This window comes from Suillus bovinus (genome assembly GCF_016758785.1).
Source record: "Suillus bovinus strain UH-Sbo-P2 chromosome Unknown EDB93scaffold_4, whole genome shotgun sequence".
Taxonomy (NCBI): Eukaryota; Fungi; Basidiomycota; class Agaricomycetes; order Boletales; family Suillaceae; genus Suillus; species Suillus bovinus.
The window spans coordinates 909370-927414 of NW_024542060.1; the positions used below are offsets into that span (position 1 = coordinate 909370).

The 18045-nt window shown below is 47.1% G+C and overlaps 6 protein-coding genes across 6 annotated transcripts; 2 read left to right on the forward strand and 4 right to left on the reverse strand.

Annotated features, from left to right (window-relative positions):
• Window positions 1-185: 185 nt before the first annotated feature.
• EDB93DRAFT_564380 (uncharacterized protein) lies at window positions 186-2361 on the reverse strand. The gene is made up of 21 exons (XM_041456733.1): window positions 2328-2361; window positions 2088-2275; window positions 2015-2033; window positions 1872-1950; window positions 1807-1820; window positions 1664-1759; window positions 1598-1613; window positions 1513-1536; window positions 1436-1461; window positions 1360-1385; window positions 1273-1307; window positions 1194-1218; window positions 1127-1138; window positions 1050-1065; window positions 969-996; window positions 814-920; window positions 702-761; window positions 614-641; window positions 512-566; window positions 425-449; window positions 186-371 (listed from the first exon to the last, which is right to left on the reverse strand). Exons 2-21 carry the CDS (start codon window positions 2122-2124, stop codon window positions 290-292), a joined length of 810 nt encoding a protein of 269 aa, XP_041312504.1. The 5' UTR covers window positions 2125-2275; window positions 2328-2361; the 3' UTR covers window positions 186-289.
• Window positions 2362-3325: 964 nt separating this feature from the next.
• Window positions 3326-4080, reverse strand: EDB93DRAFT_564341 (uncharacterized protein). The gene is made up of 2 exons (XM_041456732.1): window positions 3513-4080; window positions 3326-3456 (listed from the first exon to the last, which is right to left on the reverse strand). The coding sequence occupies exon 1, from the start codon at window positions 3964-3966 to the stop codon at window positions 3556-3558; it is 411 nt and encodes a 136-aa protein (XP_041312505.1). The 5' UTR covers window positions 3967-4080; the 3' UTR covers window positions 3326-3456; window positions 3513-3555.
• Window positions 4081-5993: 1913 nt separating this feature from the next.
• On the forward strand, window positions 5994-7280 carry EDB93DRAFT_1100392 (uncharacterized protein; the record flags this gene model as incomplete). The annotated part of the gene is made up of 7 exons (XM_041447002.1): window positions 5994-6147; window positions 6196-6360; window positions 6499-6646; window positions 6685-6855; window positions 6910-6969; window positions 7032-7116; window positions 7185-7280. The coding sequence occupies 7 exons, from the start codon at window positions 5994-5996 to the stop codon at window positions 7278-7280; spliced, it is 879 nt and encodes a 292-aa protein (XP_041312506.1).
• Window positions 7281-8108: 828 nt separating this feature from the next.
• EDB93DRAFT_1290908 (chaperonin Cpn60/TCP-1 family) lies at window positions 8109-10126 on the reverse strand (the record flags this gene model as incomplete). The annotated part of the gene is given in 7 exon segments (XM_041454554.1): window positions 8109-9088; window positions 9121-9410; window positions 9430-9660; window positions 9692-9732; window positions 9785-9845; window positions 9896-9946; window positions 10015-10126. 7 exon segments carry the CDS (start codon window positions 10124-10126, stop codon window positions 8249-8251), a joined length of 1626 nt encoding a protein of 541 aa, XP_041312507.1. The 3' UTR covers window positions 8109-8248.
• Window positions 10127-10425: 299 nt separating this feature from the next.
• EDB93DRAFT_1318767 (mediator complex subunit MED14-domain-containing protein) lies at window positions 10426-14850 on the forward strand (the record flags this gene model as incomplete). The annotated part of the gene is made up of 19 exons (XM_041454867.1): window positions 10426-10660; window positions 10715-10847; window positions 10897-10988; window positions 11042-11120; window positions 11171-11303; window positions 11354-11494; window positions 11547-11732; window positions 11784-11827; window positions 11880-11968; window positions 12021-12312; window positions 12366-12513; window positions 12563-12765; window positions 12816-12894; window positions 12944-13265; window positions 13316-13363; window positions 13416-13885; window positions 13937-14022; window positions 14071-14501; window positions 14553-14850. The coding sequence occupies exons 1-19, from the start codon at window positions 10521-10523 to the stop codon at window positions 14848-14850; spliced, it is 3414 nt and encodes a 1137-aa protein (XP_041312508.1). The 5' UTR covers window positions 10426-10520.
• Window positions 14851-15025: 175 nt separating this feature from the next.
• On the reverse strand, window positions 15026-15463 carry EDB93DRAFT_1100395 (uncharacterized protein; the record flags this gene model as incomplete). The annotated part of the gene is made up of 3 exons (XM_041447003.1): window positions 15026-15112; window positions 15175-15207; window positions 15260-15463. 3 exons carry the CDS (start codon window positions 15461-15463, stop codon window positions 15026-15028), a joined length of 324 nt encoding a protein of 107 aa, XP_041312509.1.
• Between the last annotated feature and the right edge of the window lie 2582 nt (window positions 15464-18045).

Consider the following 18045-nt stretch of genomic DNA (forward strand, 5'->3'; position numbering starts at 1 on the left):
AATGCAGTAGAATACTGCAATCTCATATCCACGACCCATGGATATTGGACGACCTTCAATCAAAATGATCGAGCGACATGAGTAGCAATTCGTTGTACACAATATTGACGGAGTGATATAAACATCTGAGGTCTCTATCTGATAGCTGGAAAGAGCAGTATATTGGAGGTAGTGGGGTGCTCCATTAATACATACGATGAGCACGTGAAGATGCTTGTGTTCGTGGTGTTGAGTTATGACATTCACAAGGACACAAAAACCTAGAACTCGACGCGCGCGGGTAGCCGCTTCATCTCGAATTGCCCACTGGAATTGTTTGAAGTTCGATTTCCATCGTTTGAAGCCTACTAGGTGGCTTCCTGGCGTTGAGTCTAGTAATCGTACAATGAGTTGATATGGAAGATCAGCTCGTAGTTTTACCTACATAGATAGCAACGAATTGGCATATGCTATTTGATCCAACCATCTCAGACTCTTGAACGACAGTAACTCGCGAGAAAAATTCACTCACAGTTTCTGAGAACCATAGCTACACCTCCGATTGCAGCAAACCATTTTGCCCAGTACTGAGAATCATTTAGTGAAGAAATTTTGCCTGGATCATGCTGCGCACCAAGATGAATATACCGATAGCCAACAAACTGTAAGGTCACGAAATAAAGCACTTAGTGGTAGTCACATTGATGCAGTATAAGACTTGCCACACAAGAAAGCCCATGCCGATGAAATTGTTAGTTATCCTCTGGATACGGGTGTCCGTGCTACACCGCACAGTTGAATACTTTGATGGTTAGTTGGAGCACACCAACTTACCGGCGGACACCAGATCTTCCAGGGCGTAGGTAAAAGTAGACGGAAAGACTGATCGCGGAGTCGCACAAGACGTTCTGAAATGCATCTGCAGCGGAGATTTTGAGTATCTACCAAAAGAATGTCAGGAAAGCGTTCAGGGGAATGCTCCGACGTACTGCGTCATTCGAGAAAGCCCCAGTCTTTCTGGATACGATATAGAACTAGTTTCTTCGAGTTCACGAAAAAAAAAAACTCACTGCGGCGGAATAACCGCTGAACAAGAAAGAAAACTATCAGGCACATGGACAAAGTGAACACTTTTCAGCCAACCTACTTAGACCGAGCACTATCATAAACAAGTCTTAGAATGCAACCGAGATGCAGTACACAATGAAACTCACCATAAGACAAAGCTGCGAATAAAATCTGTTGCTCACTGACGTAAGTACACGGATCTCATTGATGCGATGCGATACCTACTATGGGTATGGTGACATATATGTTTTTGTCGCTGACTGCGTACACACTTGATTTATAATGACGTACAACTAACGCATGACGACTTACTTATCCATACACGATGACAATAGAAACTGCGGCGCCAAGAGGTAAGCATCATTCGTAATGGTGACTAGTGTGGTACCTGTGCACGATGAATGGTAAGGTAGTCTGACAGGATGTCAGATAGATGATGATCACGAAAACATTCTTGGAACTCACATTTACAAAGAGAAGGATCATCGCCTGCCGTAGGTCGAGTTCCAGTTGGGTATGCTTGATCTGGGAATGAATTTATCTTGCTCACCGCCGTGTCCCTGTAACTGCGTTAAAAAGTGAAAGACATCATGAGTATACACCTGAGGTAGCTCACCATGCCTGACACCTTATAAATGTACTCCGAAAACAATTGGTGAAGAACGACCAGTACATGAAAGTGGTCAATAGCGTCCCAATGATATTCAAAATCCTGGATCATAGTTAGATAACGCATGCAACAATATGGTAGGAACGAACAGGACAGTGGCAACCTAAAAGTTCTCAGTTAGAGAATATAAGTGATACCACTGTCATGAACTCACGAGATACCTGAGCAGTCGTCTGTCGTGAGGGAAGGCTCGATAATAACAGAAGCCTTGAGCAACATTGATACCTAGTTGCCTATCAGAGCCATTTAAGTTGGTATTGAACGTGTTCGGAACTTTGGCTACCAAGACAGACTGACGCAAAAGAAATAGTCAACCCTAAAAGGTTGAACAATCAGTAGACAGGGAATCGAAGCACAAATATGTTCCTACCTATGAACTGAATTGTAAATGCAGGCATGTCCGACATGGCTGAATTGGAGGGAAGGTGGCTGGTGACACTGCGCCGGAGGGAGGTTACACAAGACAAGTTAAGGTAGCCTGCATTTATTTATCCATATGCTGAAAGGCACTACTAGTATTGGTCAATACCTGGCGCCTAGCAATGGAAACTTAAAGCCCTGAAATGAAACGCTAAAATATCTCGACACGAATTGAATATAAAAGACTAACACTGCACTGACGTACAAATTAACGGGCCCTGTGCCACAATGAAATTGTACTTGCGTGATTTTGTATTGGTGGCACTGACAGTGTGGTGACAGGCTGGACTGACGCCGACGAGCCTGCGTATGGTGCGTAAGGACTGATCCGGGATGGTCGCTACTCAATAAGTTCCTACTCCAATAGTCTATGGCTTCTAAGCTTTTGTTATTTATAAATATGAAACAACCGCCACTGATCGCACCGTTACAGACCCTTTCCATCAATCACACCCTCAATGTTCAGGAAAACTTCAAGGATTGGCGTAGAAGTGGGTCCGAGTGGTCGCAGCCCGACTTTCTCTTCGGCCACCGTTTGCCACGTGGTCCAATCACTGGCTCAATTTCCCAATCCTCGCCGTGAATGTAATCCTTCTCTAATCCTCTGTGAAGACGAGTTCGTTTCAGTGCTATGTAGACAGGATAGAGGTCTGGGAACTTTTAAGGCTTGACCATCCACCATGCCATGCGCAATCGCAAACCATGACTGTGTCCCTTGATACAGTGGCGGCATTTCAGACACGGAGCATCGTACAAATAGGGTGTGGTGTCCTCCATATGTAGAAACATATCAAGTTGTGCCTTCAAGTCCCTGAAGGCTGACGTATCAGGAATAAACACCCCGCACTCGAATGGGGCTATGTTTGACATGGTAGGCTGCGCTAAGACCTTGACCCTGTAAACATTCTCGGTAAGTAACCCAGTTTCCGATGCCAGGAGCCAATGTCATTGTCGAGGGCGAGCAGTGACAAAAACAACAAAAGACTCACTCTCAGAAGATTCTCACGGTAACGCCCGTTTATGCAAGTTGGCGCGGAAGTCTGAAAGAAGCCTCCATCACCACATGCAAGTTCGTGGCTAAATGGACAGGGCACACACACAAGATGTGTTGTCTGTTTGCTGGATTCGAGATGATCAGTAAGCGGCCAGCGAAGTCGTCGATGTACTTACCCTAGAGAATGAATCAACGATGCCCTTGTGGTCCTGTGGACACGGTTTGGGTACCCGTGAGGAAATTCTTGTTACAGAGATTTTGTATGTCCTGCCCTGTTATCTGCGGTGCAATGCGTATGCTAAGAGACATCTATGCCCAATCCAACCTGCTCGAAGATTAAGTTAGTTATAGCAATTAGCTATTGGGAAATGAAGGACTGACCTTCACATCATGATCCAGGAGCATGCCAACTCTTGCCATGCTACTACTCAAATAGGAGTGGCTCGTCGGGCAATGTGCCACCTCCGAACCACGTCGCAGTGAGTTGGACGCCGTGTGCCAAAACAGTATTATCGCGAAGTAAATGAAACATGTCATAGGTCTCTGCATGACTGTTAGTCTTGAACAAGCGTTTAACCAGTTTAACTTCGGGTTTATTCTCTGAGATGTGCGTCTGAATGGCGAGCATTGGATTCTTCTGCGCGATTTCACTGAGACGCGTCAAGAGTTCCTCAGTACATGAGATGGCGAAACGCGGGGTGAGGACGGGATGTAGCAATGTCTCGCCACAAGCAGTTTTCGGTAGCTCTTCGATGTACCTGATTAAAGCCAAGATGGTGTCGACAGATTCTTTGACAGACGACTCAATGTAATTGGGTGGAGAATTCCGATTCATGTTACATTTCGGTCAGGGAATCTGTAGGGAGTGTCATCCTATTATATTGATGTTGTTTCTGAGCAGAATGTAATGCGGGTGGAATATGTAATGGGCAATGTCACTTGATGTGATCGATTGAATGGACAAGTCCTGCCAGGACAAATAAATCGTCACAAATGACCAAACAAGATATACTTGCTTTGTTAAAACTAGCCAGACAATGAAGACAACAATCTTCAACGACTCATAACTTGATTCTTGAAGGCAAAGGCCATGACTAACTGTCGTCTTATGCGGCTTGCATTGCAAAGAAACCGGTTGTTGCAGCAGAACCGACTCAGTAACGTCAAATCATCGAGTCTCATAATCCCTGATCACGACTAACAACGTGAATATCAACTGGCAGAGCCTCGAACACAGCTAGTTTGTCCGACGGTCCACTGATCTCACGGCTTGAAGCCGGGCTGTACACTAATTTCCCTTTTGCACACCTCTTGGAGGTCATTATAGAGATAGTGTACTGCCATGATCTTAGAGGCTCATATGTTTATGTGCAAGATTCACCAGACCACAATACCATACCAAGAAACTCCATCCCCCTGGATCAAACTCAATCATTACACTTCTTCCACGATTTCCTTTTTTCTTTTGACCCATGTGGTTGACGACTCCGAGTGTTTCCATGCGCTTTGCTCAGAAACTGCCAAGATCCGAGAACGATCAGCAGCAGTGGCCAATATTGAATCGTGAAAACTGTTCGCTTATTTGCCTCAGATATATCCTTCCTGCGATCACTGTGGCTCGTTGGTTAATACCAATTTGGTGCACCTTATCAAGGAGATGGATTTTGTTATTAGGACGCATGTTTTACTTTCTTGCGGTGTAGCCCCAGTCGCACTAACGAGAACAGGTATAAAATCAACGCAGTTAATTTAAAAAGGTCTCAAACAAACGGCTTCTCTCGCGGTGAGTAGTCCTCTTGTGGTACACTCTATGTGCATTTCATTGAACGGACATATAATAGCTCTTCTGATACTTTGTAATAGCAAATTTGTGCACATCATATAATCATACTTTCCATCGGTATGTGGTTTCCTAGCACGGTCACATCATAGGCTGATGCATAGTTATACCAGATACCATGAAACTCGTTGAAATCCTCGTGATCCTTGCTGCTTCCAGTGCTGCTGCCGCTGCCACGGGGGTGGATACAGCAGCATCTACCCAGGTAACTTGCGGCTTGCCATGCGCAATGTTTGGTATGCGAACCAGGGTGGTCGCCTGAGCTGGAGTCCGCTAATTGTTGGAAGTGCCGTCACTCATAGTTGAGCATCTTGGTCATTTTTCCCAATAAAAACAAGATGTGAAATGTACTGTTTTCTCACAAGATCGAGTACTTAGCACAGATAAGATCACTCGGTGAAGCACAAACAGAGATGCACAGTCGGCTCTCTTTTGATCAGTGTCCCTGACAAGCTCTAAGAACTTGAATGTGTTGCTTGACCATTAGTGTATCCTGCTCAGAGATGGCCGACGGCCGTGCATTGACCTAAAGTCATGGTCTGCGTAGTGGAACGTAGTTACAATTTGACTAACCCTGCCGCCTTCGTCAGTCAACATCACGCCGTCCAATTAATTTCATCAGTCTTGGTGTTTGTAGCGAATGCAATCATGATTATATAATATCCGGTGTAATCACCGAACGTACAGTAACTTTGATCAACGTTATTAAATATCAACTGGCAGGACACAGTTAGTTTGTCCCGACGATCTGCTGATCTCAACAAGTGAAGCTCAAGCACAAGCAGCACAAGCACCAAGTTATTACTGCAGTTCAAAGTTGACAACCACGACCGCGGCCCACCGGCAACACCCGATTTCCACGAATGCGACTCACCGAAGTAACCGGAAGTTCGTTGTCAATATGGTTGGGGAGAAAGTTGGCGCACTAGTTTGTAGCACTGTCCTTGGTTCCTCTCTTGGTTGTGTCTTACAAGGCGAAGGAGTTCTAACACACGTCTGACAGGTTGAATATTAGAGCTGAAATGTCCCAGCTTCCGGTGCCTGAGAGGCGCGTCCTCTCATTACACACAACTCTAGGCTCAGACCTAGTAGAGCTCAAGTGCTCTACACTGTACTACCCAGTCTCCTGCGCCAAAGACGGTCTCACACTCGTGTTCACGCATGGAATTGCTAGTCGTGAGTCTTCCCATCCAATCTCGCACCCTGATCTCAAATGTGCTTCAGACAAGGAACAATACGATCCTACTATTGCTCGCCTGCTATCGCATGCTCAAACTCGCGCTGTGATCCGGGATATATGGGTGCTTGACTTTCCCCAACCATGGTCAAACCGCACTTCTGAACCGTCCGTGTTTGATGCGCGCAAGGCAAATGGGAAGGCGATGTGCTGTACGTTTCTTTGTCTTATTCATTACTACCAATGCTAACATCACCTCAAGCAACGAATGATATCGGCGCTCTACCTCCGAGCCTTCCTCTCCACTCCCTTGCTCACATCTAGCAGGGTGGTAGGGATCGCTCATTCAGGGAGTTGCACGCTCTGGATATTTGCGCTCACATCCATACCTACTTCTCTTACTCCCATTGCTCTCATAATGGTCGAACCAACGTTGATGTTCCCTTCTCTCACTCCGACTGACCCTCGCTCCATCCACGGAGCCGCAAACGTTCGAGGGTCACTTGCTAAACGCGATCGCTGGACGGATAGGGAAGCTTTGATGAGGTGGTTGATGGGCAGCAAGGCGTTTGGAGGAAGTGGGATAAGAGGGTTTTGGACCTTTATGTGAGGTGTGGATTTGAAGAGGTGAATCAATCAAACCTTGGTACGGGGAAGAAGGAGAGTTATGTTACACCTACGTTGAGAAAAGACGAGGAGAGCCCATTGTATGCATGTTCATCGCATACGGTGGACCCCGAGTCTCTTAGGCGTGTATGTAGGGCGGTGGAGGAGGCTGGAAGGGGGGTTCATGTCATTTGGGCTGATTTCGAGGAGTTTGTGTGCGTTGTTTTCTTTTCTTTTTTTGCCCGTGGTCGACAGTGATGTAACGGGCTATATGTAGATCTAAAGCGTCGAGGGAAGAGATTTTAGATGCTGCGGAGCACAGGGTGGTATCTCAGCGGACTATCAAGGGGGCGGGTCATTTGGTACGTGGCACCGTCTTATTTTCCTGTCGAAGTGGGTTGTAAGATATTGTCTGCCCAAAATTTATTAGGTTCCGCAAGAGAAACCAGATAAACTTGGAGAGGCACTCGTCGAGATCTTGGATGAGATTGTGAACGGTTCGGGGGATACGAAGGCGAAGTTGTAGGATGTAGGTGAGCCTTTATGGCTCTTCCTTTGGTGTCGAAGATATTTGGCTGATGGTACGTATATATATAGATATGAGCTCACCAATATTGTTGCATGTAAAATTCGCAAATTTATTAAAACAGAACGCGTATGTTCAAGATATCAATATTGTAAGAGCGTGTGGACTTTGTTGCTCTCTCACATGCGTTTGAAGAACTAGATAAAAAGAATTCATGCTACCACTTCAACGCATTCAGGATGGGGTGAGGACAAGTATGTACATGCAGAATGCATGCAACGAGGGCTCTAAGCATTCGAGGCTAGAGAGACTCTACGCATCGCAGATGATCACTCAGACACACATCGTATGCCGGTCAGGCCCAAAAGAAATCTTTGCTTCGTTCTGCTCTGTCAGCCGCAAGATAGGGGTGAGACGCAATTGCCAGAAGAAATACCGAAAAATAAAGGCGAGAAGGAGTAGCTAGGACAGACAAGGCGATAAGAGGTAGATGTGACTAGCACTCAGAATTGCAGTTACCTTGCATAAGTCGGCGAGATAGCTCGTAGGAGTCTTAGCAGAGAAAAAGTCACTAGCTTTTGGTCCCAGATCCCAGTTATAGGGAGTAAACTAGTGATAGACACGGAGAACTTGGCGGCGTTCACTAGATCTACAAACTTAGTCAGATAGGTCATCAAAGCACCACAAGCGCCAGGGTGCACGTAGTCAAGATAGTATGCCGTCCATGCAAGCTGAAAACCACACAAAACACGTAGACTGAGTGGTGTTTCAATTCCATGCAAGTAAGTAATAATGAAGGATACAAATACGTGAGGTGCATGATGATGAGGGGGGCGTAACGGCGTGCGACAACAAAGCAAGTATAATAAATCAGCATAAATGAAGTGGCGACTGAAGTACTGACGGCGCTTGGGAATTATTTTACCCCGCGTGTCACAAGGTCGCAGGAAAGGTTTAATATTCCTTACTTAGAACCCGCCCATGCCACCCATGCCTCCCATGCCACCCATGCCACCAGGCATACCACCGGCAGGTTTGTCCTCCTCACCATCTACAACACAACATTCGCTTGTGGTCAACAAGCTTGCGACACCTGCGGCATCTACGAGTGCTGTCCGCACAACCTTGAGAGGGTCGACGATACCACGCGCGATCATGTCAGTATACTCGCCCTTTGACGCGTCGTAACCGTATGCGAAGGATGTGTTAGACGAGCCGATAAGCGTGCCGACAATAACGCTTGCTTCCTCACCCGCGTTCGTGAGGATTGTGCGTGCGGGCTGTGTCAACGCGCGACGGATGATGCTGACACCAAGGCCTTGGTCGAAGTTGGCAGTTGGGATGACGTCTGGGTCAGAGGCAGGTTCGCCGGGTGCGGCTGTCTTGAGTGCAAGGCTAGCCTTGAGAAGTGCAACACCACCACCCGGGAGGATACCCTCCTCAACCGCGGCACGCGTTGCGTTGAGTGCGTCATCGTAACGATCCTTCTTCTCTCCGACTTCGACTTCAGATGAGCCACCAACTTTGATGACGGCGACACCTCCTGAGAGTTTCGCAAGACGTTCTTGGAGCTTGGTCTTGTCAAACTCGGAGGTGGTGGGGTCATTCAGGAGTGCGCGGATCTGCTCGCATCGTGCTGATATGGCATCTTTGGAGCCAGCACCGTTGAGGACGATGGTGTCCTCCTTCGTAATAGTGATGCTGCCCGTGCTGCCTAGGAGGTCAGCCGTTGCGTGCTCAAGCTTGATGTCCAGTTCATCAGTGAAGACTGAGCCACCGGTGAGAATGGCAAGGTCACCAAGGATGCTCTTGCGGTTGTCACCGAACCAGGTGCTTTGACGGCTGCGACCTGGAGCTGGCCACGGAGCTTGTTAAGGATACAAGCTGCGAGGGCTTCGCCATCAATATCCTCAGCAATGATGACTAGCGGTCTGCGAGCTGAAGCAGCAGTTTCGAGGGATGGCAGAATGTCCTGTAGCAAGGAAATTTTCTTCTCTGAGAGGAGAATGAGTGGCTTTTCGAACTCGACCTTTTGAGTCTTGACGTCGGTGATGAAGTATGGGGAGATGTAACCGCGGTCAAAGCGCATGCCCTCCGTCACCTCGATTTCATCTTCGATTGTCCGGCCCTCTTTTACGGTGATGACCACCCTCTTTCCCAACTCTCTCCATTGCCTGCGCAATCAACCCACCAACATGTTCGTCGCCGTTAGCAGAGATAGTGGCGACTTGTGCAATCTCGGCTGTAGTGGTGATCGTCTTGGTATTGGCTTCCAAGAACTGGACAACCTTTTGTACGGCGGATTGGGCACCGCGACGAAGGTCCATGGGATTGCACCCTGCCGCAACGTTCTTGACACCCTCGGCATAGATGGCACGAGCTAGGACGGTTTGCGGTAGTAGTGCCGTCACCAGCAATTTCGTTTGTTTTTTGTGCGACATCCTGCACGAGCCTATTCGGGAATGTGTAAAAATTGTGTTGACAGTGGGACAGAAGCAACTTACCGGGCACCAAGATTTTCGAACTTGTCCTTGAGACTAATGCTCTTAGCCACAGTTACTCCATCTGACGATGATTCAGGTGATAGTACATCTAGAGAAAGAAAAATAGCCTACCCTTCGTAATTTTTGGCCCACCAAAGCTCTGCTCGATAATGACGTTGCGGCCTGTGAAATCGCGAAAAAAAAAATATAGTTCAGATTCAGTTCACGAGAGTGAAAGGAATGATACTGACCTTTTGGACCGAGGGTGACGCTGACAGCATTAGCAAGGACGTCGACACCCTTGAGGATACTAGCACGACCGTCATTACTGAACTTGATCTCCTTGTGTACACCGCGAGTCATAGTGGGCTTGACCTTTGCGGCAGCGCGGCGAAGAGTACGAGAAGACGTGTGCATAGCTACTTCAACAACGAATTAGAATTAGGAAGAAGAAGAACTTCAAGAAGATCTGAGGACGAACAGAAAAGAGAGTTGGTAAAACTTGCAATAAAAATGATCCAGGAAAAATCTAGAAATTCCTGGATTATGTAATCAAATACAGTTAATGTGACCGTTCTGTGACTGCACGTTATGTAAACTTTTGAAAAAGAAAATGTGTACTTACTATATTTGACAACAGAGTGTCACGACACACGTGACGGCTCCTGGTCAATAACCATTACCTCGTAGCGCTAACGGTCCGACGGACTATTGTGCTGACTTGTAGCTCACAAAGCTGGCAGTCATTATCAACAGCATGAACGGCTACCACGAGCCCTCTATAGAGGAGCTTGAGAACGAACTTCCTGTAGTTCTTGATGGCCAGGTTCCGCTGGGCGACCTTCTTTCTAGAGTGGCCCAGGCCATCTATGCTGAGTTGTCTGAGCTTGCTGAGACGTGAGTGTCTCCAGTGTTCACTCTACAAATTCCCTTTGAATAACCTCCATCAAGTCTTCCAAACATGTCTGATGGTGCTCGAAAACGCACGCTTGCCGATTGGGTCGTGAAAACCAAGAAGCAAGTTGTAAAGCTGTATGCCATCACTAAGTGGGCACGGGATGCAGAGACCGTACAGAAATGCATGGTGAGTGACGCGTTTCTATCAATACTTGCACTTCATGATTATTTTCCAGAACATCACTGCTTTTCTTATGAATCAGAACCAGCAATTTGAAGATGTCATGAGAAGTTTAACGTACGCAAAAGAAAGCTTAGATTCTGCCAGGTACAGAGAATTTACGCGCACTAATTTTTGTCCTTACGCATTCTATGTCGTAGGCTACGAAATCACGACTTACTCACCTCGCTGGACGTCCTTACTACGGGCACATATCAGCGGCTACCGTCTCGCATCAAGGTTTTACTCATCTTGCCATATGCTGTGATTGTACTCATGTATTTCCATAGAAATCTATTATCTCAACTACCCCCTTAACGGATGCGGAGGTCGTCAGCGCGCTCAGTGACATAGAACACGCCATCCGCTACCGCCTCCGTATGTCGGAGATAATCCCGGTGGAAATGTTCCAGTATCTCATTGGTATCTTTCTGAGCTCAGAACCTCACAGTTCCTTACTCAATTGATCTCAGCTAATGGACGTGTGCACTTCTCGGTCCCTAAGTTGTTCGAAACTGCCATCTGCCTAAGAGGCGCAGAGAAGAATGATGGCTGGTTCTTTGTTAGCGTCAAGTTCCTCATCACTGTGGGCGGTGATCCCACGGGCATGCAAGGTATTAATATCGTCTGATTTACTACATACCATCGTTTATGCTGTGTACCTAGAGTTCCCTTCCGAGCCCACTGGGGTTCTCAGACGACATATTGCAGACGAGGCTGATGCACGGATGACCTGTTACCTTCCGCTCCCAGATATACCAGAATTTGCTCCGAACCCCGAAGATCCACCACGACCGCAGCTTCCAGAGGGAACGGTAGATGCACCTCTTGTGAGGCTCTTTAATTTCCTTCGTAAGTAAAAGAGCTTTTTGTCGTTGTATGGGAATTCACGAAGACGCACAGAAATGATGTCCATGTCCTATCAACTTGAAATATTGTGCTACCAAGTAAGCATATTTTCATGATCAGAAAGGCTGTTGGATGACGGCTCTCCCACAGGCTCAGAGGATGCGCTCCCTTGGTTGGGCTGATTTCCTCAAAGTTGAGATGCGCGATGGGCGCAAAACACTTGCTGTGTCGTATTGGATGTAAGGCCCTCAGTTTCATAGACCGTTTCTTCTGTTGTTCATGTGCACCCAGGCGACCACTACAACCCGGAGTTCATGTGGTGGCCCCCAATCGTCTTAAATTACCTCCGCATGGTGGTACCTTGACCATTTCTATTGTCGAGAAAGTTAACAAAAAAACCGCGCGGTCACCTATAGCGCGAATGCTTGCAGAACTTCAGCGAAAGTCAAAATTAGGTGACATGCGCCCTTCTGATGACGTTGAAAGCCTGCAGTTTAACACAAAATGGGAACCGATGAAGGGCGTGTTGGCTGCCAATATTGACACTGAGGAAGCGATAGCTGTGGTTAAAGAGCTTGAGGTTGTATGTTAATGATTTATTACGCGATGAGGTTATTCACGTATGCGTTTCGACAGGAGTCTGATAACATTGATTTTGAGTCGATGTTGAGAAAGGTGATCGAGGTGCACACACAAGCAATCCTGAGATTCTACCAAGCCCAACTTCAGCGGGGCCCTATTCGGGTATTCTCACCTGCAGACAAGGTGGTTTTGGTTTTTGAAAGTGGGTATCAAACCATCTCGACTCTGATTCCGTGCTAATGTCACACAAGGAGGTTATCATTCTCTGCGCGTGCATCTCTGTGCCGACGAAGTCGCGATTGTGTCCATCGACACCAGGACAGGCCGGTTGAGTATCCGAGATACTGGAGACCTCGCAGCAGCTGGCCGAGGACCAAGATTTTCTGCCATCTCTGACAAACTCAACGAAGCACCCAACATGCTTTTCGACGTGCTGATCAGACTGCGATTTAATGTGCGCAATCTTACTTTTGTACTATAACCGTCACTGTATTATATTGGCAGACAATCACAGATATCGTGGAACAAAAAGCAAATTACCTTGGCTTCCAAGTGTTCCGGCACCGAAACTTCTCGAAAGAAGGTTTGGTACTGTCAATTCATCTCCTTACTCTGTCTCACTTCCGTCTTAGAGATTCAAAAGCTTGGACCTGCAGCCCGTGGCATGATGTATATCCAGCTTGCCAACTTCCCAACGCACTACCTCGTGCTTGTCCTCACAGATGAAGAGTTCAGGTACGCACTCATATCGACAAAAATGCTCTCGGACACGATGTTTGGCAACATGATTATGGAGGATATCGGCTGGCTTGATGTGAGACGGATACGAGGTGACAGGGGTGCTGGCGCCGGCATGGATGAGGTTGTGATCTCATCTATGTCGCACGAACCACTGGTTTTGCAAAGGAGAAAAAGAGATGATATCCCTCCAGAATTATCGAGAAGTGAAGACAGGTGATATATTTTTCAGCTCTCGAATTTGTGTTACTAACGTGTAAGCATAGTTTCAACTTGGAGACACAAGTACTCCGGGAGTTATATGCATATTGTTGGTATGAAACCTTATTCCTTCGTCATCCACGTATTTCTCAATCGTCCTTCCAGCGCACGTGTTGCATACACCCGAGTCGAGCGCCAGTTTAAGCTCCGTGGCATCCCCTACACCCATGTCAACCCCACCATCACCCTCCCACAGATATCCGAGCTTGGACACATTCAATCATCCCTTGCCCGTTCTGTACCGGCACTTTGTGTTCAGTCTTCAGACATTCTATCAGGCGCACCAGCAGCCGAGGCGGCCATGCCCAACATCCGCGTCATACCATTGAACTGGTGGTCAGACAAGAAGGCGCAGGTGGTAACCTGCGTGAAATTGAAGTACGTACAACAGCCAGTTGGGAAGCGTGCTGCGGCAGGGTCTAGCAGCAAAAACATCATTCGTCCTTCGAAAAGAATAATCTACGATGCGGCTGAGGCTGTGGTCTCCTTTTTGTCCGAAGAGGTTGACACCTGCGTGGACGAGTTTCTAGAAGAGTGGGCCCGCGTTTCTAAAATGGTCGTCATTGCCCGTGAAGGTATGTTGTGCTTGAAGTTGTCGATGTATTATTAATGCTTATACAATGCAGTGGCACGAATGGCGAAAGGGAAAAAATGGCCGGACGTGAGACTATTATCATTTGACCTGCAAACTGTGGAGTTTGCATACGCCTCAGTGAGTTTCTCCGTCCATTGGTCGAGTAATCTTATCCCACTTCTGCAGGATTATACGGTCTTAATTACCTGTACGGACCAGCTATCGCCTACAGGTGGATTCTTCGAGCTACGCTTTTCACGTTGTGCGCCTTCGCCAACCCTTTTACAACCTTCCTCTCTCGCTCCGCCTCAATTTCGTTTCCCGAATCACCAACTACGGACCAATCCCCATGAAGAAGCTGAGCCATATCTCCGTCATGTTCTCCGCCACGGCCCATTGGCATCCTCACTTGACCGTCTTGTTGAACTCCTTCGAAATACCCTTCCTATAGCAGTGGAACTTGAACACATGAGAGCGAGCTCCCGTGACGCCAAGCAGTCGCCAGGACGTGGTAGAGGTCGGCCACGTATAGCGGTCAAGGCCGATACCTCTGAACCATGGGTAGACACATATGTCAAAGGCTTGGGCTGGTGGAGGGTACTGTATGGCGATCTGAGGTGCGGTTCTTTCTACATGCTTATAATCGTCATTTAACATGGGGTGGTTAGACATGCTCTTGACTTCCGGTTAATGACGGAACAACGGATTGCTATCCTAGATGCGTCACACTCTCTTTTCGGCCCAAGCTCTTCTTCAACATCATCATCGTCACCCGAACTTCTTAGCCTGTTACCGATTCCAGACTTCAAGACACTTGTTATTGATGCCATCAAGTCTGTACGTATGAAAGACGAACATGCAAGGGTAGCCTACATCGGCACCGGGGTAGTCTGTGATAGCTCTTTTGTGGGCGGTGTGACAAGGGCATTGCATGAGCGAGTGTTGAAGAAGTTACAGGATAAATAATTTCAAAGATTTCTCTACTTGATTGGCATTCTGGATATACATGCCTTGGCCCTTCGTGAATGCTTCTCTTGCAAAAATATTGCTACGATCGTTTGATCATACATGTTGTGGTACTTGAAGATCTGAGGTCAGGCCATCAGTGTCTCCTGTTTCTTGTATCTCGACATGTTCATACTCACAATGGCACAATGCATACTGCAACATTCATTACTATGAGCGCAGTAGGGTTCAGGGAATTAGGGATCCCGCTCTGGTTGACCGGCTAATTAGCACGACCCACAGTGAGGGACGAAGTCGTGGCCATCACCTTTGGCGTCGACGGACCTCCACGAGCAGCTGTTGGCTGTACAGGGTGGTCTGACAGAATATCGAGGAGGTACGTGGATGATATGTCAATGTCTTTACCCACATTGAACTCCGTGCTTTTCATGCCAGCTAAACCCACATAGTCCGTGCTATCACGCCAATCCCCGTCTTCATCATCCGAGTCTGAACATCTACCTTGATGTTCGTTGGTCAAGCTCGAAATGATGTCCGCGGTCACGATAGGTGGTCGAGTAGGTGGCGGGACAACAGGTGGTGTCTCAGGTTTACCGTGGATGGTTGCATACATATCTCGCCATTTGACGGAAGGAGCGACTGTCGGTTCTTTGCTCACGTCAGCTTGCCAGCGGTGCCACTGACGAATCTGTATATGTTCTTTTAATGTCGAGATGTCTTGTCTGCTCCGAGTGGGGCTCTAGTTGATCCTTGAGATGTTGTTGCATTTAGCTTTGCGATGGGGGGGACAATATTTACAATATTTCTGCGACTCGAACTTCACAATTCTTCGGATTCTCGGTGATCGTCCGAATCGGCAACCAAATCAACTTATATATTTTGACTATGACGAGCCAGCGTGTTCAGAAATTAAGCTTTTTGCACTGGTCCAGCCGAAACCAGCCGAACTGAACCAGGACCCAAATTGACACCCCGTTTTCGAGGGTCTGAAATTCACCCTGTCATTCACGGTAAATTAGCAAGGCAAATCAGCTGGGCAAATCAGCCCACCCCAAATTCCCTGAACCCTAGAGCGCAGGGTGCCTCGTCTATCACACACGATACTGCCAAAGATACTTTCAAAGCAACAACAACGGCTGAGGAGAGCGAAACGCAGAATGCGGCAGAACGTCAAACTACAGGGGATCACAGCGAATCATGATGCTCTGTCTCGATCCACTCAGAGAAACTGCAATAGGGTAGAACAAAATCAGCTATACAGTCTGTACTGAGATAATTATCGACCATAGACAATCATTTACGATTGCAGCCGCTGTACTCCGGACGCCCTGTCTCATCCTTCATAACTGAAAATTGTAATCGTGGTGAGGACGCTACTAGCCTACTACTGGTCTCTGAGCAGTGTTTCGCTGCCGCAAGCACTTCTCGTCCATTTTTCATGGAATAAAAAAATACAAACAGTAAGTTATGAATCAATCATCCTATAGAATCATTATGCAAAGGAATTAAGTGAAATATGAGCGTGCTAAATCGCGATTTGCAACATCCGACGGTGACCCGGTCAGACCGCGTTCAAAAGAATATTAATGATATTGACTGTGAATGGGCAATCTGGCTGCTAATATTTCCAATGACTTTCCACTAGTACAAGTACAACCTCTTCTCAGAGCATTGAGCAACAGGTCATTCTCTACTCTACGGCAATCTCAGCATTTTACAGAAAGCTCATCTTTCATGGTTGGTAACCGTATCCCGGCGCTTGCCGAGTCAGGTTTATCATGCAAACATCAGGCTCTATCACTTCCATATGCCCACTTCCATGTAACATGTGTGTCGCTTTTCCAGTTGTTGGATAACCCTTAGATGTTGGGAGTGATTTGACCTCGAATGAGTGTTGGATTACGATAGGTTGGGGTGGATGTAATCCCATTGTCTCAGATGTGAGAACCATGCACCCAGGTACTGCAACTGGATCGTCGTTCCGCCTGACGCCACCACTACTGTAAGAACAAGCCTTACAATTCGTGATCTACCTGACCCCAAGGTCCGTTCATACACACCTGTGACCTCCTCTCCTCACTGACGTCCTCAGTCCGTCCTCATAGGTCAGAATCTTCGACATTGGCCGGAAGCTTCCCTCTGTGGACGAGTCCCCTTTCTGCTGCCGTCTCGTTTTTGATAAGTATGAGAAACTGAGTTTCGAGGCGCCTGAAGTAGCTCGCATCTGCGCCAACAAAACAAGTCCGTGACCAAGATTTCTGGCAAGGACTTGAAATGGGTGTCTGAGTACCATTTCAAGTCATCCCAAGATGTTGAGTTGCGTGGGTGCTGATATTTTTGCGACTCAGGTGTGAATTCGTGCTACTTGTTATACGCTTTATGACACTGTCGCACGGGTAAACATCGGGCAGATCGATCATCCTCTCCATCTGTTGCAAGGAACTGAACGCTACGGTCATACGGGAAGCTCTCCGCGTTCTCAAGCTGGCGAAAGATTATTGTGTCGATGAAGTGGGACTCTACAGATGGAGGGCATGATGACTACTTGAAACTGCAGGAGGAGATAAGACATTTTGAAGTGGGTATCAATTTATGTGGTTACCTAGGATATCTTGAATTGACGCATATGATGTTTAGAGATGGAGCTTATGTGCAGCTTATTCGAGCCAGGGACCCGTTGGAGCAGGATTGCGTGCACAACTCAAAGCTTAGATACCATGTGGTGATATGATTCATTGACACCGAGGACATGAAGCGATTACTACTGACAAAGTACTTGACTTTCAGACAGACTTGCCCTTTTATTCACTACATCATCCAATGTGATGATGGTTAGGGGAACGAGGGCAAAGATTAACAGCCTGCATGCGAGGATTTAGTTATGTGACACAAACTGGAAGGTGTTTTGTTGTTGTACTGCATTGTAGGAACAGACCCAGCTGTATCGTGCGATTGTAATATGAAATGAGCAGATAAAAAGCAGACGGCCAGCCTGCTGTAACGTTAGGCCAGCGTGAAGTATCACAAGCAGATTCAACAATTTCAAGTATTGCGAGAAATGTGGTTCGGGCGCAGACGCTCGCACGGCAGGACCTTGAGAGAACTTTCAAAATCTCAAACCAGACCAGCCAAATGATGTCTCAAGGGGAAGAAACTATAAGCAAATTAGAAAGAAATATTATATCTATTATGTAG